The 22,708-nt window shown below is 45.2% G+C and overlaps 1 protein-coding gene across 3 annotated transcripts in view; it reads right to left on the bottom strand.

Moving 5' to 3' along the window:
* The window catches only part of VEPH1 (ventricular zone expressed PH domain containing 1), a 222,416-nt gene that overhangs the window by 112,838 nt on the left and 86,870 nt on the right, over window positions 1-22,708 (bottom strand). For 2 of the 3 annotated variants that reach the window (XM_072792150.1, XM_072792149.1), the window contains exon 7: window positions 14,610-14,830. In XM_072792150.1, coding sequence (XP_072648251.1) covers window positions 14,610-14,830 — 221 coding nt within the window. Of the gene's footprint in view, window positions 1-12,013; window positions 12,537-14,609; window positions 14,831-22,708 lie in introns of those variants that run through there. The other variant, XM_072792151.1, reaches the window with a different exon arrangement.

The following is a 22,708-nucleotide window of genomic DNA, read 5'->3' as shown; positions in this document are numbered from 1 at the left end:
TAAGTAGGAGTAAGAGAAGCAGGAAACATAAAAACAGTAAAATTCATTTTATCTATAAAAATCAGTCAAGCAACTGATAAAATAAAAGGATATGAAATTTGACACTGTATACCTAAAACAGAGGGATAGAGGAGTAAAAACGGTTTTAAACTTACTTGGCCGTCAACTTAATATAGGCTGCTAAATTCATAAGATATTATATACAACCTAATGGTAACCACAAATCAAAAACCTGTAATAGATATGAAAAAAAAGAGCAAGGAATCCAAGTGTATTATTAAAGAAAATCAGCAAGCCATGAGAGGAGGGCAAGAGAAGAAAGGAACAGAGAAAAACTACAAAAACAACCATGAAACAAGTAACAAAATGGCAATAAGTATATTCCTATCAATAACTACTTTGAATATAAGTGGACCAAACACCCTAATCAAACGACATTGGAGTGGAAAAAGAAATAAGACCCATCTATATGCTGCTTATAAGAGACTTACTTCAGACTTAAAGACACATGCAGACGGAACATGAAGGGATACTAAAGCATTTATCATGCAAACAGAAGTTGAAAGAAAGCCAGAGTAGCAATACTTATATAAAATAGACTTTGAAACAAAGCTTGTAACAAGAGATGAAGAGGGACACTATACAATCATAAAGGGAACAATACAAGATATAAGAATTGTAAATACGTATGCACCCAACATGGTAGCACCCACATACAAAAAAAGCAACTAATACCAAACATAAAAGATGTCATCAAGAGTAATATCATGATAGTAGAGGACTTTCACACTCCGCGTACATCAATGGACAGATCATCCAACAGAAAATCAACAAGGAAACAGTGGCTTTGAATGACACATTGGACCAGATGGATCTAACAGATATTCAGAACGTTCCATCCTAAAGCAGCAGAATACACATTCTTTTCAAGTGCACGTGGAACATTCTCCAGTTCGGATCACATATTAGGCCACAAATCAAGTCTCACCAAATTAAAAAAAGATTGAAGTCATACCATGCATCTTTTCTGAGCACAACACTGTGAAACTAGAAATCAATGACAAGAAATCTGGAAAGAACAGAAATACATGGAGGTTAAATAACATGCTTCTAAGCATGAATGGGCCAACCAAGAATTCAACAAGAAAAATTTTTTAAAAAGTATGGAGACAAATGAAATGACAGCAGTCTAAAATCTTTGGGATGCAGCAAAAGCTGCTCCAAGAGGGAAGTTAATAGCAATACAGGCCTACTTCATGAAGCAAGAAAAATTTAAATGAACAAACTTAGCTTACATCTAAAGGAGCTAGAAAAAAGAAGAATAAACAAAACTCAAAAGCAATAGAAGGAAAAAAATGCTAAGGATTAGAGCAGAAGTGGGATCCCTGGGTGGCACAGCAGTTTGGCGCCTGCCTTTGGCCCAGGGCGCGATCCTGGAGACCCGGGATCGAATCCCACGTCGGGATCCTGGTGCATGGAGCCTGCTTCTCCCTCTGCCTGTGTCTCTGCACCTCTCTCTCTCTCTCTGTGACTATCATAAATAAATAAAAATTAAAAAAAATTTTAAAAGGATTAGAGCAGAAGTAAGTGAAATATACTCTAAAAAGAAACAAAACAAAAAAAAAGTAAAAAGGATCAATTAAACCGGGAGCTGGTTCTTTGAAAAGACCAACAAAGTCAATAAACCTTTAGCCAGACCCACAAATAAAGAGAGAGGGAAAGAAGTCAAAAAGTCAGAAATGAAAGAAGAGAAATAACTGACACCACAGAAATACAAAGTATTCTAAGAGTATATTATGAAAACTTTATGCCAACAAATTGGACAACCTAGAAAAAATGGATAAATTCCTAGAGACATAAAGTCTTCCAAAACTGAACCAGGGAGAAATTATATATATATATATGAATACTACTCAGTTCAAGGTTTTGAACTTTATTTTAGAAATTTCTATAGCTGGGATTGTTAAATCTTAAAAATTGTTAAGGCATAAAGTACACCCAATGCGCATACATCAGATATTGAGCATATACAAATTTTTAAATCTGAAAACATAAGACTTGTTAAAGGAAAAATTTCTCACAAATTCACTAGTTTTGTTGGTTTTTTCTACATAAAGCTCTGGGTTATAACAACAGTTAATATCATTTTCTTCCAAAAAACTTCAAATTTCATGGATTATCGTAAATCTTTCTGGATAATTTTATTGGATCAGCTTCTGGCTTTTTTAAATATACATTTTTTTTTAATTTACAGAGATCTTTATTTTTTAGTCTTTGTACCCATTTCCCTATCTACATAACAGGGAAAACAACTGTACTTAACTCATAGTGTTGTTGCAAAGATGAAATAACAGAGTCAGCGTGAAGCACTGAAGCTCCTAACAGGTAACATGCTGCTCAACAGATGTTAGATTTTATTCTTAGTATTATTATTAATTTAAATAATAATAATTATTATTATTTTTATTATTCCTTTGGAAACTTCATTAGCCCTGTCTGTCTTGTGTTAATATATAAAGAAAACATCAGTGGTCTAGCCACAGGCAGAGCAATATTCCATATCCTGGAGGGAACTAAGGTGTCCTGGAGGATGCCGTGGCAGCAGACTTTAGGAGAGGACACTCCGCTCCCTTTCCCTGCCCTGTGTCTGGTTATGAAGCCATCCCCTGAGTGAGTCAGCCCTCCAGAAGTTGGGAGCCTGCCTTCGGTCATTCTCAGATTGCCTGGGAACACCCCTCAGAGGGGATCTGGGTGCAGGAGAGGTCATGGCCTATCCCCACACCCCCACTGATCCCAAGAGGGGCAAGTCAGGTAGATGCCTCTAGGGTACAGCTGCCTCATAAGATAAAGGATGCTCAACCAAATTTGAATTTCAGATCAACAACAATTTTTTTTTTTTTTTTTAGTATAGCTCTACCCTTAGCGGGATACACCATAAGTGTATTATACTAAACTAGACTGATTATACTAAAAAATTATTTGTTCTTGACCTGAGATTCAACTGGGTGCCCATACCTCTGTTTGTTAAATCTGGCAACCCTACCCTGGGGTAATGGGGTAAATCCCTGCTGCTCAGTGGGTGGGGACCTGCCCCGTTCATCTTTATTCCCTTGTACCTGGCACAGTGCTGGACACACACAGGTACCTGACGTGTTTGTGGAAGTGCACTCACACCACGTTGGTTTCTAAAGCTAGCCTGCTCTCTGGGCCCCCAAAACCTCCTGAGTTCTACCAGAAGCCCATGAGGCACTGGACACTTCTCCTGGCCCGTAGGGGGTAGGGAGCGGGGTGGGTGTCATTTGGTAAATATCAAATGTAGAGAAGCAGGGGGCAAGGGGAGGAGGAAAATGAAGGGTTTGCAAAAGGCCGAATAAGAAGGGTGAAGACATGACAATAAAACGTCTGGGCCAGAGAAGCTTCCCTACATGAAGCTGATGAGCATTTCCAATACGTAGGATTCTCACCACAAAGTCGTTCTCTTCTGACACAGTCTTCCTTGTGTTTATGATTTGGAGATTCATGTAACACAGAAGTCAGGGGGCAGGGGTGGTGATGAAGACTCACCAAGGCAGCCAGAGCCACAAGATGGGTCAAAGGGAACTTTTTGTCACTGGGCATCAATCCACCCGGGTTTTGTTACAGAATTTTGCTGGCAGGGAGTTAGAAGAAGCCTTGGGTCTAGCAGGGTCGAAAGACCAGGAAATGGTAGACGGAAGTTTGAGTTTATACGAAACATTCATGGCTCCTTCGCTCGTCCTAGTTTTTAAATTTGGTTTAAGAAGACAGGAGAGAATTTGTTCAAAACCAAAAAAAAAAAAAAAAAAAAAAAACCAAAAAAAAAAAAAAACAAAAAACAAAAAAAACCCCACCTTTTCTGGGAATCAACTCTGTTTTCCTTGGAGAGCAAGGACATGCATCACAAACCCAAAAGCACTGGTGGAACCATTGGTCCTGCGTATGTTTACTTGTGGGGGGTGGAGTTGGGGGCCAGTGGGTTGGGCCCAGGCAAGGGGGTTGTTATTTCTCTTCCATTTGTCACTTCTAACTCCAGAGGTAGTTTTACAGAAATCTTTGTCAGAGTTCTGTAATCCCCTAAATATTAACTTGGCTTTAACTCAACACGCCACATTTAAGAGGCTCAGATGATTTCCAGTCTGAACAGTTTCTGGTCTTGCTGCCAAAGTAAAGTTTTCAGAAGTACCTCGAGGGATGCTCAGGGGGAGGCCCAATTACCTCCCTCTTGTGTGAGCAGGACTCCCCTTGGAAACAAATCAGGCCTTGGGCAGCTCGCTCGCTGCTCTTGCTGAGCCTGAGGATGAGACTATGAGGTTGGTTGGGGTGGAGAGACCGGCAGCCTCTCTTCCTGGCTCCTCAAGTCAAGGAAAAATAATAAAGTCTGACCACCTCGGCTTACGATCCCGCGTCCAGAATGCGTACGTCCTCCGGCAAGGTTAAGGGTGTTGGAGAGAAGTAGGAGAACATGAGGGACCAGATCCACGTTGGGCCCTAAATTCTTAGGATGCTCTAATCCTTCCGCTTCAGCAATTTCTCGGCTCATCGGTCATTGTAGGAACGACGGAGGATCGCGAGCCCCACGGCACTGTCACCTGTTTTGCGACTGTCGGAAGTAAGCAGCGCTGGAACAGCCCTACTCAAATACCAAGGGAAAGGAGGACGGGACGTCGGGGCCTGGGTAGTCCCTTCTGCCTCTGAGAGGCCAGTAGACGCCCTGTTCCAGGGACCAGTCCTGCCGCTGGTACAACTTTGCCTAAAATGAAATAACTTGACGGTGCGCTTCATTCACACAAGGTTTTTTAAAGGGTTCTCAAAAGAGATGGTTGTGGGGAGATGAACCGACCGTAGTCTTACAGGGAAGGTTTGTGACTCTCATCCCCTGGTTACGGGTAATGTGGTAAATCTCTTTATAGAGCTGAGTCTCATTTTTGTCATACAAAAATGGGATTCTTGGGCAGCCCGGGTGGCTCAGCAGGTTTAGCACCGCCTTCGGCCCAGGGCGTGATCCTGGAGACCCGGGATCGAGTCCCACGTCGGGCCCTGCATGGAGCCTGCTTCTCCCTCTGCCTGGGTCTCATGAATGAATAAATAAATAAGTCTTTAAAAAAACAATGGGATTCGCGAGAGGGTGTCCTCCGACGGCCGAAGGCGTTATATCATGGACTTGACGGTGTGGCCCGCACAGAATGGCCATGAAAAAGTCAAATGGTAAAAGCCGGGGGGCTGCTGCCCAGCCTGGCCGCGTGACACCGAAAGGCGGCAGCAGCCTGCATGGATGATGCAAACCTGGAAGGAGCTGCTTCCGCTCAGAGCCACGGGGACAGGAGCTTCTACCCCTGTAGCTCCCTGGGGAGTACGGGCTGCAGGGTAACGCCCCTCACTACTGCGGTGCGGAAATACCTTGAAAATCAATCAGTCAATCAACCAATCAATCTGTTCCAGAAGCACAAACTGAGCGACTGCAGACCAAGAGAACTCCCTGCAGTTAGAATAAAAGCCAGGAGCCCTCGCAGGAGGGGACTGTCGGCGGGAGCGGAGCGGGACACGGGGAAGGATGAGCAAACCGTGCAAAGCACCTGCCCCCCACAGTGGACTCGCGGGGCCGCGGAGTCCTGGGAGGCGGCTGTTGCAGACCCAGCTCCAAGCCACCGAACCCAACACGGTCCGCAGGTGCTCAGGCTGAGAAGGAACAGAGCCCGGGAGGGGGCGGGAGGGCCTTCCCCGTTGCCCCCAAGCCCTGAGGTCCTCACCTGAGGCCCAGGTACAGGCGCTGTGCGTTTAGCCAGGCCGGTGGTGCAGGCGCCCCTGGATGTGGGGCCCAGAGCCTGGGACCAGGGTGGGCAGCGGCCTTAACGGGAGGTGCGGGACCCTCACACCTTGTCACCTGGTTGCGGCACAGGGGACTGACACACTCGGTAAACCACGAGGGAGGTGAAGATGGAAGGTGGTGGCGTCATCAGAACACTTCGAATCGCGGGTAAGGACCCTAAAAGCCACACGCTCCCCTTTTTCTGGGCCAACATCACCAGCTGGGGCCACGTGTAGGGAACAGGATCCCAGAGGGGGTCCTCCCTGGAAACCCAACCGTGGGGCCTGGAGGGGAAAGGCGGGGAGCCCCGGCCAGTGGCCCCTCAGGAGGAAATGCTTAGGTTCTCCTTAGTGGGTGCTCCCGGCCCAAGGCCCCAGGCCAGAGAGCCCGTACCCCACCTCTCCGGGTTGAAACGTGCAGCGAGACACGGGTGGATGTCGTGGGTCAGAACGCCCCGGCACGGAGCTGGGGACACGGGCCTTCTCGAAAGGCTGCGGCTCGATCCCCTGGACCCAGGAGGCAGCCTCTGCGCCCGGGAGGCCGAGCCTGGGCCTCCACCCGACCCCAGGCCCTGGCCACCCTGCTGCTTGTCCCCGTGGGGCCTCGGCCCGGCCCAGGTGTCGCTCAGTCTCTCACCCGTTGGGCCTCCTTCTTGAGGCCCCAGGAGGGTTTGGGGCCGAGGTGTCCGGGGGTCAGGAGGCTCCTGAGGCCCAGCCCAGCCGAGGTGGCCCCGCTCTCTGGCGGTGCAGACCCTGCGGGCAGGGGGTGAGTCCCGCCACAGCCAGGACGCTGTGGGCACCGGAGAGCAGGTGGCCTGGCACGACAGGCCGCCCGGTGTCCCTCTCGGGCCACAAGGACGGCCTCCACCGACCCACAGGAGGCCCACCAGGGCCTGCTCCGGGCCGTGGCCTCCCCAGGCCAGGGTCAGGGCCTGCTCGTGCCACCTGCGAGCCCATGACACCCAGGGTGGCCCTCCTGGCAGGGCCCTTGCACCCCTGGGTCTCCGAGGAGCATCCTGCGGGCACAGGCGCCACAACAGGGGGCCCACGGTCATCGGGCCACCTTCACGGAGGGCGGCACCCCGTTCACCAGCCTGCACAGGTGTTCACGGAAGGGCAGGACCAGAGAACTCAGGGGTCAGCCAGGACGGACGCCAAGAAGGACCCAGGTGGGGGGAGGGTACCTCTCCTGCAAGAGGCCACAGGGGCCGAGGCCTCTCCCTTCTTCCACAAGCGCCCTTTTCCCTTCTCCCCGGCCGCAAGCTGGTGTTTCCTGTCTTGTTTGCAATAAGAAGCCAAGCCGTGGGAGCCTGATGAAAAGCTCTTTTCCCTTTTGTGTGTCTTGTGTTTTTAAACACTTCTGTGTTGCAGGCGAGGAGCCTGGAGACCCTGGCTAGGCCGCAGCTGCGTTGCCCACACCCCTTGGCAGGGCATCTCCAGCCCTCCTGGTCCACCCTCGGGGGGGCCCCGTGCTCCCCGGGCTCGCTTCATTGTCTCCAAAGAGGATAATGATGTCTCCCACCTCCATCTCTTGCTGATAAGCGAATTCCTGAAATACCTTTAAAGACCTTCGCATCGCCATAAATGCTGCTTTAAGGAAGGACAAATGGTGGAGTAAATGAACAACACATGGCAAATAAATGGTACCACATGTCGGGCTTAATCTCCTCGGTGAGCAGAGGGGCAGAAAAACCCCAAGGCCCTCCCTTCCCTCTGTACGGAGTCACCAAACAGCCACGGCTACTGCCGCAAATAGCTGCTACAACTCACTTTTTATACGAGTGACCAGCGTAGAACTCTCTAGATTGAAGAGATGTCCTTGTTTTTTTTTTTTTTTTTTTTTTTTTTTTTTTTAATTAAAACTCTGGTTACCTTGGTGGGGCAAAATTGCATTCAGCTTTCCCTAAGCAGGGGGCAACGCTGACCAGAACATCACATGTTTCTAATTACGATCCCGAATCTCCTCATAGTCCCTGAGCCAACAGTTGCTCTCAAAGAATCAATTCCTCTTTGTATAAACACATCTTGCCTCCCCCTCCCAAAAAGTGGGAACTCTTAGGAGCGTTTTTAAGACTCTATTTTCCTTCCATGGAGCATAGGCTGTGGATATGAGCTGTCTCGAGTCTGGGGGAGGCCAGAGGGGCAGCCAGGGAGACCCCTAACCCTTGAGGGCAGGACTGTGGGTGCAGAGGGGTGGAAAGGCAGGATGGATGTAGGAGCTCAGGGGAGAGAAGGCCGCAGCCGGCAGGGGTTGGTGGGGAACACCTCAGAATGGAGACTTCGAGAAGGGAAGCCTTCAAAGGGAAAAGAGGGAGGAGGACGGCGTTCTAGAAGACAGGGATAAGGCTTAGGGAGGTATCGCTTTGGGGAGGAGAAGGCGAAAGGGACCCTTGACATTTCTGCAAGCTTCCTTTGTATCGTCCACGCAGTACTGGGAGCACGGAGATCTCGTCCACACTAACATTTGCAGTCTACTGGACTGGACCGAAGGAAGAAACAAAAGGAAATTCTATGAGCCGACGTCGGGGCATTGGCACCATTGCCCCTCCCAGAAGTCCCTTGGACCTAGAGGGCAGTGGGATCGGAGAGAGAATTCTCCTTTATTTGTTATTTATTTGCTTGTTTTTACTGAAGTTCCACTTGCCAACATATAGCGTAACACCCAGTGCCCACCTCGTCACGTGCCCCCCTCCACGGAGAATTCTCCGTTATTCCCTCCTGCCTACGAGGTTGACCCCATCATACTGGAATGGGAAGCCTCTGTAGTCCTAATACTCATGGGAAGACGTCGTCGCTGTGGGGGTTACACCACGCGACACAGTTGGGAGCCGTTGGCACGACGTCTACCGAGCGGTAGGCGCTGGTCACCGGCGTGGTCGGGCCTACAGATGACAGCCCGTTGTGCAAAGCCGTAAAGAGCTTGGCCCCCCCACTCTCTGCAATTTCTGTTGTGGACTCAGTACAAAGCCATCACCCTCGACCCCGCGTTGAGGTGGGCCGTGCCTCCAGGGGCTGTGTCACAGCAGGGGTGGGCTGTGATGCGATCCCCGGGACGTCGAGGTGGGACCTCGGGAACACGAGTAGCAAAAGGTTTGAAAAGGGTCTTTGCGGGCCGTGTTGCGTGGCTACACATTAGGGCCACGCGCCGACCCAAATCCCTGGGTCTCCCTTCGCGATGCATTTCTTTGATGTTTATGGCATGAAATTTAGGATGAACCACAACTGTGGGGCCACTCCAGGGAGGACAGATTTCCTGGCGTCGTTCCTTATGAACATAACCTGCTCACTCTGTCTTCCCTTCCTCCTCCCTGACATACTGTGGTTCCACTGTCTTCTCTCCACCGTGTCATCTCTTGCCATTTATACCAAAATCAGGTTTATACCTCCCCTTTTGTTTTGACCAAAATTTACCTTTCATTCTCCCCCACCCCCACCTCCGGGCTTGATTCTTAAAAACAAAGAATTAAACACAAAATCTCGCCGCTACTACCACCGTTACCACCAAAACAACCAAGAACATACCACCCACTTACACAAGCCAGAGGTTCGGGAAAGCTTAAACCACATGCTTTGTGCTAAAACTTTTCTTAAAAGCAACTCCACACCCGCCCCCTCCATGACTTGATGGCTTTGGCTAGGGTTCAAAAGCTGGATCAGAGGGAGTCGTAAAACCCGACACCCATGTACCCCACCCGGGCCTGGGATTGGGGCTGCGTGCAGGTGCCCTTCCTCCTCGTCCTCTGCTTTCCCTAGGCCCTTTCCCATGACCATCCTTTCTTCCTGTCTCTTCTCATTTCCCTTATTGATCCCCTCAACCCATTTCTTTTTTTTTTTTCTCTTTTTCTATTAAAGATTTTTATTTATTTGAAAGAGAGAGAAAGAGTGGGGAAGGGCAGCAGGAGAGGGAGCAGCAGGCTCCTTGGCGAGTGCAGAGCCCGATGCGGGGCTCGATCCCAGGACCCCACAATCGTGACCTGAGCCAAAGGCAGATCCTTAACTGACTGAGCCACTCAGGTGCCTCCCCAACCCCTGTTTCTTTTTTCTTTTTTTTTTTCCAACCCCTGTTTCTTTTTTCTTTTTTTTTTCCAACCCCTGTTTCTTTTCACAGTTTCCATCCTCAGCTGCGGCCCGAGCCTAACCACCTGCTAAGACCACCTGTGACAAACTGTCCCCAAATTTGAGGGTGCCTGATTAGCAGTCTCCCTGGAGCCTCATGCATGGCAAAGGTGCCTCCTAGTCGGAGGACCCTGTGAATGCTCAGCCAGGAGCCCACCCTCTCCTTCCCCAGCTTCCCTTGGGTCCTGGTTGGCATAAGGTTCAGGGATTAGCGGCTGCCCAGAAGGCTACTTAGGGCTCCCGCGATTTGGAAAGGTATAGCTCTTTCTCCTGATCTTGTCACCTTCCTTTCTAATCCCCAGCTGCCGTTACCTCTTTTTGCTTCTCCAGAATTAGTTTCGGTATCTAAATGCTTTGCTTGGCTGTCCTGTTGTTTAGCTCCTGTTGGCTTATTGTTTAGATACACACATTCTTTTCTAAAACACAGGGACGAGAAAAGCGCAAATGCGTTACCTGGTGCATCTAATAAAACTCACTCAATTAATTCAGAATGGCTTGGCACAAGGAAGGCTCCTGTCTGCTTCAAGTTTTCATTCTCTCTAGGATGCTAATTGTTTTTTCTTCTGATAAACTTGTATTTTTGGCCTGAAGTCTAAAGTCTGGCCTGCTGGGCTATGTCAGATTTGTAAATTAGATGACATCTGTTTTGGATTTTTATCGTCTTTAATTTTCTTTCGAACTCTCTTCATTTATTCATTTCCCTTCTAATTGTAAGGATCACACTTTGCTGGGTGCTTTAGACGAAAGTGTAGACCTTTCTTCTTTGGGGAACACAGATTAAAATGACTGAAGCTAAGTGGTCACAATGAAGGCTATTCAGGAAAAAGATGTTGGGAGAGAAGCCTTAGCAACCCTCCCAGAGAGGATGAACGGCTAATACAAAAGGCTGGCTGTCTACACCAGCATCTTGAGGTTCCCACTGAATAATTACAGTCAATTAGGAGATTGACAGTGAGTGTTGAACACTGGCAAAGTGAGTATTTTGAATTGAGAAATGTTGACGAAGTAGGGATGGTGGTGCTGGTGGCGGTACGTGAGGGGAGTGGTGACATTTTTATCGCTTCACGTTTGACTTCTCTCTCTGTGTATGTGTTTTCCCCAGAAAAATAATAAAAGGAGGAGAAACTTAAATGCATTCTCATACCTACAGATTCATATTTTATTTTATTTTATTATTTTATTATTTTATTTTATATTTTCGGATTCATATTTTAATAGTAAAATCTTATTTTTTCCTCCTAGGTACGTAGCTCCTAAATTCTTCTTTTTCGTGGGGGAAATTGTTCGTTGCTAACTAGATTGGGCCTCCTTATTAAGGATCCGTTTTCTTGTTAGAATGCCCAACGCAACACCCTTGTGTAACATGTTTTTCCCTTATGCAAATATTTTTCTCATATATGCTCTTGCAGATGCCAAATGGCCTCTTGCAACTTTGCACTTGTACAGGCGATAGAGAGCGTGCAGGACACCGGCCAGTACACGTGCCTAAGCTTTCACATCTGATACACATGCCGCTCCTCGCTGGAGGAAGAAATAAGCAGGCTGGCCATGCACAGGATACAAAACGGCTGCCCCAGACACCTGCGGCAGAGGCTCTAGACCAAGTGGCTAAGACCACATCATGAAAATCGGTCAACAGTGACTTCGTACTTGCACACAAGTGACAAATCACCCCTTCATGACGCTGGCCTTGGGTTTCTCGGATACTGCTGTGTTTGGGCTGTTGCTAGGCAGGTCATGGGTCTGTGAGAAGGCTGTTTTTGAATACCATACGTATATGGCAGTAGTTCTCAACTGTGAGCGACTTTTGTCTCTCAGGGGACATTCGGCAATGTCTGGATACATTTTTGGTCGCCACAACCGAGGGGGAGGTAGGACCCAGGGATTCTGGCAAATATTCTATAAGGCACAGAAACAGCCCCATAAGCAAGGATTAACTAGCCTAAATTTCAATGGTACCAACATTAGAAACCCTGAGCTATAGGCCTTTATATATATTGAGCCATCCAACAACAGATTAGAACTACGGTGTGTGTGGGTTTTTTTTAATAATAAATTTATTTTTTATTGGTGTTCAATTTGCCAACATACAGTAAAACTACGGTGTTGAGAGAAAAAAGGGCACTTGTGAGCAGTCCTCTTTGGGTGAGTAGCTATTGTTGATTTTGATGACCCTATTGGTTAGATAATATTCTCTGTGCGTAGTGGACTAAGACATGCTGCCATTTGGGCTCCCCTCCCGCTCCTCTTTTCATGGTTATTAGCATCATCTTCCACGAGCATTCAGTCGCTCAAACTATGCGTCTCTGGGTCTTATCCACAATCGTCCCCTTCTTCTCACCCTACCTCCTGTCGGTGATCAGCTCCCCATAACTTTGTGCTCTCCTCATTGAAATGACATATCCTGACTTCTTGGGTCCTCCGCTCCTGATTTAGCCCAGCACCCCTCACAGTTGAAACAGCCTGTTGTCAAGGATCCAATGATAGAAACTATCGGGTCGCTCTCTTGCCATCCTGCTGCTCCGGCCACATCTACTCAGTGCTCTGTCCTTAGCCTCTTCCTCGTTTACCTGGTCCTCCAGCGAAGACTGAAGTGCCTATCGGGTAAGTACTCTGTTAGGAGCTGTGACCATTCCCTGGATTAAAATCTTAATCTTTCCAAGGCTACTTATTGCTTAAGAGACAAACCCCTCACTTCCTGACCCAGCATGTAAAAGCCTCTGATAATCTGTCTCTGCCCCAACATTTTGGCTTACTCCCCCACCCTGCCCTGAGGCACTTGCTCCAACCACCAGGAATCGATTGCTTTTCCTTAGTTTGGGTCGTACACTCTCAACCCCTCTGACTTTGCACCTGCTGTTCTCTCTATTTGAAGCATCCTTTCTACCCTTATCTGAAGAGCTCTCATTCATCCTCTGCAGCTTACTCTAGTACCTAGAGAAATGCCTGGCCCGTGAAGCTGCTCAGTAAATATGGGATGAACTTAAATTTCACCCTCTCTGTAAAACATGCTATAATTTCCTGGCTGTTGGTACATCTCTCATGCTCCACAGCCGTTGTATGCACGTCTACCAAAACCCCTTCACATACCTGACTGTGAGTCCCTTGAGGGCAGGGATGGTGTCTTAGGTCCCTTGGAACCTCCAGACTCTGTGCCAAGCTGGACATAAAGTGGACCCTGATGATTAAATGTTCACTGTTTTGTCCAGATGGCTTCTTATGTTCTGGGAATCCTTAACACACCCTGGAAATGGTATGCACCATTTGATATCCCCAAAACTCACAAAATCTGACACTAGTCTCAAATGGGCTCTGCCCCTTCTCTAGAACTGAACACCCCGCAGTGCACAGTGTGAAGATAAGGTTTCAGTCTGTCCTCTGTCACCTAGTCACTGTTTCACCTTGGGAAGACATTTAACTCACCTCGGCCCCTGTATTCTTACTTTGGTAAAATGGGAATAATGACACCTGCCTTTCTTACCTTGTGGAGTGGTCATGAGGATCAAGTGAGAGCACATATTTGAAATTGTTTTTTGACTTCTAAGAGTTATAAAACTTTCCAAGTGCTTCCCTATTCAAAATACAGCAAAATAAGATAGAACCCGTCCCTCAGTCTTGCATGATCTTTATTTTTTTTAAACAAAGTTCTGCCACAAACTTTGGCCAGTTTGAGGTACTGTATCCACTCTCTCCCTTCAACCCCAGGTATTGTTTTCTTCCCAGCCATACCACTTCCAGTTCATTCACCACAACCTTCAGTAGTTTCCCTATGGCAATACCCACGGACACTCTTCTGGCCTTCCCTCACTGGACTTGGCATCAGCCTGCCTCTTCCTGAGACATTCTCTCTACTGGAATCAGAGTGAGTTTCCTGAAACATGGATTCTAATAATACTTTGTCATGTACGAACCCCTACAGCGACTCTTCAGAGCCTATAGAGTAAATTCCAGATTCCTTGGGAAGGTGTCAAGCCCACCGTCATGTGGTCCCTGCCTACTGCCTCACTGGCATTACCTAGTGTTGCTCTCCTTCTAACACACACCCTACCCATATAAAATGACGTCTGTTTCTAGAAAGTGTTGTGCTCTTTCACTGCTGCCCAGAAGGGAGCCTAGGATTTGGTTCAAAATATCATCTCTTCTGAGAACCTTCCCTGATCTAAGTCTCCTATTCCTCTTCATTCCATGCAGAAATAGATATCCCTACCTCTATATTCCCAGACTCCTCGGCAGGATCTTGATTAAGCATGACTTTCACACTCTTCTCTAATTACCCACTCAAGTAATTTATTGCCTCTATTAGACAGTGGGCTCTTTGGGTACAAGGAATATGTTTTTTCTCCCTCTCTATGTCTAGCTGCTAGCAGAATTCCTGATACAGAGTAAGCAATTGCTAAGCGCTTGTTGACTAAATAAGTGAGGGATATAAGCATGATTTGTACCACTTCTTATTCCTTTACCACATTTTGTGCACTTTTTAGAAATTTTTTGGTTACATTCTGGATTTCACTGATTTAGAAAAAATTCTGGCAAATGCCATAATTTATTCTGAGGTTACTCTGCACTGAGATAGTGGGTTTGGTTTTCTTTGGGGAGTTGAGTGCCTACTGTCTGCACTACACCTCCATGGGTTTATGACACCCCTGAGGTACACAGGAACTCCTGCTTACCTGTTGCTCCTGGCCTTGGCAGTTTCCAGTTGTTGGGTTAGGAGCCTGGCAACAGTGGTGAAGCTGTTGCTCATGCGGAAGATATCTCTGCTTTGAGGGCCCAGGATGGAGGAGAAAGTATCGGTGATGCTCTTGATCTCCAGCAGGAGAATATGATGAAACGAATGTTCCATGTTGGCCAACTGACTCACCAGGAATGGCAGGCAGCTTCTGGCTCTCTCCTGACAAGAACGATGAAAAACAGTGTGCACTGTTGGTGGGAACGTAAATTGGTGCAGCCACAATGGGAAACAGTATGGAGGTTCCTCAAGAAATGAAAAAATATAACTACCATATGGCCAGCAATCCTACTTCGAGATATTTATCCAAAGGGAACAAAATCATCCCAAAGAGATTTCTTCACTGCCATGTTCATAGTGGCATTGTTCATACTAGCCAAGACATGGAAACTGCCAATGTGTCCATAAAAGGATGAATGGACAAAGAAAATGTAGTATTCCATTAGAATACTACTCATCCACAATTATGTCACAAAAAAAGAGAAGGAAATCTTGTCGTTTGCAACAACATGGATGAACCTAGAGGATTAAGCTAAGTGAAATGAGCCAGACAGAGAAAGATAAGTACCTTGTGGTATCATCTATATGTGGAAACTAAAAAAAAAAAAAGTTAAAGTTGATCTCATATAAACAGGGACTAGGGGACAGGGATGGGTGGGAGAAATAAAGAGAGGCTGTGCAAAGGGTACAAGCTTACTGTCAGCTGTAAGTTGCATAAGGTCACGTATAACATGGTGACTATAGTTGATAACACTGTATTGTATGATTGAAATTTGCTGAGAGGAGAACTTAAATGTTCTCGTTTACCTGCAGCACCCCTCCCCATTCGCCCCCACTGCCCAGAAAAGGTAAATATGTGTGGTGATGGATACATCAACCAACTCAATGTAGAGGAATCATCCCGTGATGAATATGTGTATCAAATCACCACATTGTACTTTTTAAATATCTTAAGATTTTACTAGTCAATTACACATCAATTAAAGCTGGAGGGGAACAAAAGAATAATGAAAAACAAAAATCTGTGTTTTAAAAGAAAAACATAGTCCCCTGACCAACAGATGACAATTCTATGGGGAACTGGGAGAGCTGGGGAAAGCTAAATAATGTCTCATTCACGGTGCCTCTGAATTGGCTTGAGAGTTTAACTTTTCTCCTGATTTTTAGAACCTTTTTTTTTTTTAAATGAAAACCTTTCCCCCATTATTCCTTTCTTAAAAATACACAGTCTCATATGCCTATCTTGTCAGGTCATAACCTCTCAACTACCATTAGAGATCTGACCCCAGGCATCTACTCTTCCCAATTTTGTGTCCTCCTCAGGCCAGTCTCCATGACTGTGACTCAATAACTCTGCCTGCAAGGATGTGGCTGGTCAGTGGCCCCCTTGATCCATCCTTCTGTCAGACAGGGCCATGGTGTGCAAGGTTTACCTCCTCTCCACAGGGTATTCTCACTTGTTTCTTCGTTTTAAGCATCATTCAACATGTTACAGATTCCATGTGCCTGGTCAAGTGAGTGGACCATATTATCTACCTTTGACCAAGTTAATGCTCACAAGTAGGTTAAATAGGTTCCTTCAGAGAAATGGAAGATAAAGGACAATATGAACAATGCAGGCATGAATGAGTAACAAGTAAACGTCTAGATATAGGTCTCCTATATCTATCTCTTCATGAGCCAGGAGGCACCATGATTTCATCCAACATGACTGGAAGTTAGCCAAAAATTCAAAATTATCAAAGGATAATTGGACCATGCCCAATATAAATAATGATCTGTATGCAATATAAATAATGATATACAATTAATAAAGATAATTTAAAATATGGCTTATTTCATCTTTAATTCTTCCTTTAGAATCCTATTTTTTAAATGTATTTAAAAACTGTTCATTATGGTAATGTAGTAGAATATACATATAATTATAAATAAATATATGCTAGATGTTGATGTTCAAAATCATTTTGATGGATAGGTGTATAGGTCTAAATTACTTTTCTAGCTAGATATTCCCTTTGACCCGTTGTAGCACTTGAAGCCCTAATTTCTTTCCAGACATAACTCCCACCCTATCTCCTCCATAAAGCCATTCCTAATGACCTTTGCGGTCCAAATTTTCATTGCATTATAGACTTTTAAAAAGTCTCATGAGTACTTGATTGCATTTGATCATTTGTGTATTCATGCTTTAATTTAATCACCAGGTAGGTATCGCATCCCTAAAACATGCTTGTGCTAGATTCTAGATGACAAAGGTGAATAAGAGGTGGACTCTGCCTCGGAGGGACTTGCAATCCCCCCTTTCCATTCATAATTCCCTAATGGTTATGTATACCAGTCGAGTCTCCTGAAGGGGTTATTTCTCAACATCAATCACCAGCCTGGCAGAGAATTGAGCCTGTAGAGTCTACACCCAGCGTATGAATCTTGATTCACTAATTTAAATGAAACTTATATGCCAAAATATGACTTTACAAATAAAATATGTAGTTGCAAAGGAATTTTGTGCTTTACAAGAAATATTTATTACTGAACAGATTTAAGCAGTGAAGTTCCCTAGTCTTTAATACTTAACTAGGTTTTCAAAGATTTCATGTGCAATTGTACTGGAACACATCTCTTGGGGATCTGGAGGCAGCTGCCAATCAATCCCTTCATAATTATTTTTAAAGAACCACTAAGTCAAAGTGCTCCATCTGGGTGTATGGGAAGAGGTTCACTTTGTGAGCGAGACATCTAATTGAAGAGACATTTATTCATTGAGGGGTGAGAATATTAGAAGACTAAAAAATAGAGACCATTGGAACAAGTTCCTGACAGCTCACTTTATATTTTGGCTCCTACAGTTGGCAGGTTGCAGAATGACAGTTAAATGCTCTGGAGTCTAATAGGTTTTTTTGTAAAACATAGATGCTTTCATTCATGCACGGTCTCCATGTGTGACTTCACAGTATGCAAGGCATCACAGGGACATTTCCCATTCCCTGTTTGAAAGCAAAAGCTGAATGTGGGGGTCCCTACCCTGTGCCAGGCTCTGTTTCAGAAGCCAGGAACACGTTACTGAAGGAAAAGGATAAAAGCCTCCGGCATCACAATGCGGCGAGCAGATAGTAAACAAAATACTTATATAAAACATATAATGTGTTGGATGACGAAATACGCCTCAAAGAAAAACGTAGCGGGTTGGGGTGTCCCATGGGGGGGGGCGTCAACATTAAATAGTGTGGGGCAGTCAGATCTCACAGAGACAGTGATGCTCCGATTTAACTGGGTTTTAGAGTCTACACTCGACATTCTCAGTGGCCACAGAAAACAATTACAGTAGAACTTGTCCTGCTGGATACAGGGAGATGGAAGATATGAGAACATAATGTCAAATTTCAAGTCCCTTCCTTCCTCACCTTCAGAATCAGATTCATTTTTAGCATTTTTTTCAAGCTATGTCACAAATATCTCATTTGCTTATCCAAGAAGTGTCCCTATGGTTTTATTAAGGATTCTTCTCACTATAAAACTCAGCCCATTCTTTAAAGCCTGTGTCTTCCTAAAGGTGAGAGTGACTGAATGGGTATCTGTTGAAACCAACACAATCCTGGCTGATTTTCTGGCAGCCAAACTGAGCTGAAGGGAAAATTCATCACAGTGCGGGAACAAGAAAAATTATAACTGCTCTGGAGCTAACATATGAAACCAAGCCAACCCCACATCGTTTGTTTTGAAACCTTGGAGCACGTCCATGTACCTTACGGGGGTAACAGATGTGATTTTGGATTAGAAAGTGTGGTGTTAGGGTAAGAAGGGGGTTAGGAGATTCTGATTTCTTTCTCGGCTCCGCGATATTTTCTCTCTGGGGAGCCAGTGATTTCATTTTTTCTGCTTTCCATCACTCCGCTGGGGGTAAGGTCAGCAGCACCTGTATGTCCTAATTGCAGGCCTGACCTCATCTCTTCTGACAAATTATTTATTGTAAAAATAATAATAGCTGACCCACAGAGTACACTTAATCTAAGTGCCAAGCCTATTCTATACACTTTTTATGTGTTTATTCATGTAATCCTCTCAATAATACTCCGAGGTGAGTACTGTGATCACTGCTATTTTATAAGGAAGAAACTGAGGCACAAATAGAAGACTAACTTGCCTAAGGTCACACATGCCTTTCGTCTCTAAAGCTGTGTAGTCACTGGAGATACCTGCAGTCCCTCCCATCAAAAAACCCAAACCCACCCACACACATATTTTTGTACTTTTTGTTTCTACATCGTGTTTTTCATCACTTCGTTATTTTTGATTTGGTGATATAACCATCATAAATACTCAGTGAATATAAAATAAGGCAGCAGATCTCAAACTTTTTGGTCTCTGAACCTCCTTACTCAGTTAAAAATGATAAAAGACCCCAAAGAATTTTTGTTTATCTGAGTTATAGCTACTCAAATATGCCATATATTGTCACATATATTAAGTTGAAACTGAAAAATTAAAAAAAAAAAAAGTGTCTCGCGACAGACACTTTGGGTCGTCACAGCTGGGGAATGGGAGAAAGGGCTGGTAGTATGGAGTGAGTGGAGGCCGGAGAAGCTGATAAACTTCTCCTTGTTGGATAACAAGGCACAGGACGGCCCCCCACAACCAAGAGTTGTCTGGCTCAAAATGTCAATGGTGCCAAAGCTAAGAAACCCAGAGTTAAGTAAAATTGGCTTTTGTTTGCTTTTTCCTGCAAATGTGTGGCGGGAAAGGACACAGAGTGCATTGTGGGGCCATTGTCTGGATGGGCGCTGAGGCATTAGCTTTAGCCACCGTCGCTTCCGTCCTTCCAGCACCAATACCAACGCAATGCAAAAGGTCAATGATGTGTGAGTGTTACTGTGAAAATAACTTTGACCTCACAGACCCCCTGAGGGATCACACTGAGAACTGATGAACTAGGGTTGATGGTCAGCACGCTTTTTCTGTAAAGGACCTGATAGTAAATATTTTTGGCTTTAGGGGCCATATGATCTCCATCGTGGGAAAAGAGCCACAGGCAACAAGTAAATGAACGGGCCTGGTTAGACTTGGCCACAGGCACTAATCTGCTGAACCCTGAGCTGGATCATGTGCTTACAAAATTGCCTTGGCCATACCATTCATTTTTTATCAGTTATTCATTTTTGTTTTAAAAATACTGCTACTCCCATCCCATAAAGCTCCTCTGGTATTCTTTGTCAGGATAAGAGAATGCAACTCAGAAAGTGGCCAAAAATGAAAATGTGGGCGCCCGCGAAGATGCCGATCGTTTCCCTCTATTAAGCAGCCCCCGTGTGCCAGGTCCTCGGCACGTGCTGCCTCCATCCGCACAACAGATCTTGCACAGGGGCTCTCTGGGATGAGGATTCTGATGACAAGAGGGCTAATCACCTGACCGACGTTACCCAGGTAAGAGGGCCATGGTGGCGGAGCCAGGAGAGAATCAAGAGCCGCCTGATTGCAGAGTTTGAATGTTTCCACTTCACCTGGACTGACGACGATGGTTTGTAATACAGCCCCCGGCCCCGGGCGCCCTAACCGTCCCTGTGTCCCATCTGCTGCAGACCCCACCAGCTGATCATAGTGTTCTCTGCTGAACCTGGAAGCTCCCACACCTTTTCTCAACACCGTCTTCCTTGTGAGTGCTCCTCAGCTCAGGCTGCACACTAGGGGACCTGAGAAGCTTTTTAGAACAATTCTAATGCCCAGCAAGCCCCCCCACGCCCCATTCTTATTTAAATTCATTGTAATGGGTGGAGTCCAGGCATAGGAGTTCTTGAAACCTCCCAGATAATTCCTAATGTGCAGTCAGGGTTGAGAATCACCAGACTGTATAGACACAAATCTCTGAAAAGTTGAGAATTTGTTGATTTAGGAAATGTAGATTAAATCCTAAAATCCACACTTTGTCTCCTCTACCATTTGTCAACATACAAAAAGTCATGGAAAAGAATATATTAAAAAGAAAGAAAGAAAGAAAGAAAGAAAGAAAGAAAGAAAGAAAGAAAGAAAGAAAGAAAGAAAGAAAGAAAGAAAGAAAGAAAGAAAGATATTTAGGTGCCTGAATAAAAATATTTAATTTCTTAGGCATCTGTTATTTTTGCTTATTTATTGGGTCGTCATTATATTTCTTCACAGCTCAACTGTGAAGTCTGTACACACCGAAGAGACACAAGGGCCATTAAAAATATAGATCAAATGAACTTATTATCAATGCCTTCTCAATAAAGCTTTGCCAGAGAGGCCCCAAGTTTTGCTCATGAACCCTTAGAAGCATGAGCGGGGCCCGGGGCACTTAATGGCTTGGGTATATGTATTTTATGAGTCTCTTTCCTAATAATGGTGGCACTACTAGCTCCAGAACAAGAACTGAAGGATTCCACTGCCCCCTCCCCCAACCCTAATTCTTTGGCTTTGAGAAATTCCAGAGTAGGGGTCTAACTCTTTCCAGTTTGTCCTGGGATTTTCCCAGCTGCAGCATTTGAAAGTCCCTCATCCTGGGACACCACCCCTCAGTCAAAGGCAAATGGGCAAATTGACACAGTTGGTCACCTTATGCTGCAGTCTGTGAGAAGGTGGGAAATTATTTCAGCTCAGAGGGTTCTGTGAGTCTACAGACTTCCGTTGTTGGCGATACAATGATTTATCACTGTATAGACCTCCGTGTGTGTATCTGTGTGTGTCTGTGTATACACACAATTATTATTATTCAAGGTGATTATGTTCTACAAAGTCAGTAGGAACACTGAATTAGCAAATACAGAAGCACCGTTTCTAGGGGAAATATGGGGTGATGTTGTCACAAGCCTCTGGTCGTACATCTTCAACAACTGAGGAGTCCATAGCCTTGTTTCATGTGTGTTAAAGACATCGTACTATGTATCATTAATTCATTTAAATTGAACTCCCAGCCAACAGCACTGTAACCCATGCTTGGGTGAAGCTTATGGTAACACATGCATTTTCTCCATAAGGCACCTCACAGCCTTCTTATACTTGGAAACATTAGCGCTACACTTGTGCGACATTTTAAACAGCAAAATCAATCGCAAGAAACACAAAGATGAGGGAAAATGTGGCACTAAATAGACCGTGAAAAGAACAGACACTTATTTACAGTATAAGAGCTGAAACAAGAGGCAAAGCAGCACCCTGTTCCACCTCACCTGGAAAGCTGTGGGTTGGGTGGCTCAAATTTTTGGCTGTTCTGTGCATGTCTGTGGATGACCTCAGGAACACCTTGAGTATTGATCTGGGGTTACAAACACATCTTACTGGTAGGGGAATTCACAAATATGAAATCAATGAGGAAGATGGAAGGAAGGAAGGCAAAAGGGAAGGAAGGTAGGAAGAAAGGGAGGAAAATGGGTTGGTAGGTTGGTAGGAAAATCCATCAATTGATCTCAGATCTTTGTGGATCTCCTATAAAAGGAAATATCTGCTTTTACCTTGGTTGGTCAGAGTTGAAAGACATTTTAAGTTGTTAACACGTGACCTTCCATAAGCCATTGCGGTTATGCCCGGAGAAATGCAAGTTCACCTTTACTAAGGTCAGGCTGAGTTTGGTCTCCAGCACATCTCCCAGCTTGTCTTTCGTTGTACTTTCCACTATCGGCAGATTCTTTTATTGCCTTTAAACTAATTGCAGTTTTCTGTAAGTAGCAAGTCACTACACATCTAAATCCATTTGACCTCCGTTTTTCACCACATATTAATCCTCCTGCCCATTATAGATCGTTTTGTGTATGTGACCCAACTCAGGTGTGCAGATTGAAGACCGCCATTTGCTTTCTGCATACCACTCGGTTTTTTATAGAGGAAGACGAAAATATGGGTAACATTGACCAATTCTGAAATCCTTCTTTCTTGCTTGCTTGCTTCTCCACATAAAAGGGGAAAAAACAATGTTAGAAAAATGCCATTTTAAAACAGGGGGATGGATCCATTTGGTTTGGCATACTGCACCATGGAGTGAATGAGAATCGTAACTCATTTATGAGAAAAAATTTTAATCAGTTGGAATCACTC

Source organism: Canis lupus, chromosome 22 (genome assembly GCF_048164855.1).
Source record: "Canis lupus baileyi chromosome 22, mCanLup2.hap1, whole genome shotgun sequence".
Lineage (NCBI taxonomy): Eukaryota > Metazoa > Chordata > Mammalia > Carnivora > Canidae > Canis > Canis lupus.
The sequence above is the reverse complement of the archived record's forward strand: the minus strand, read 5'-3'. Positions and strand labels throughout refer to the sequence as shown.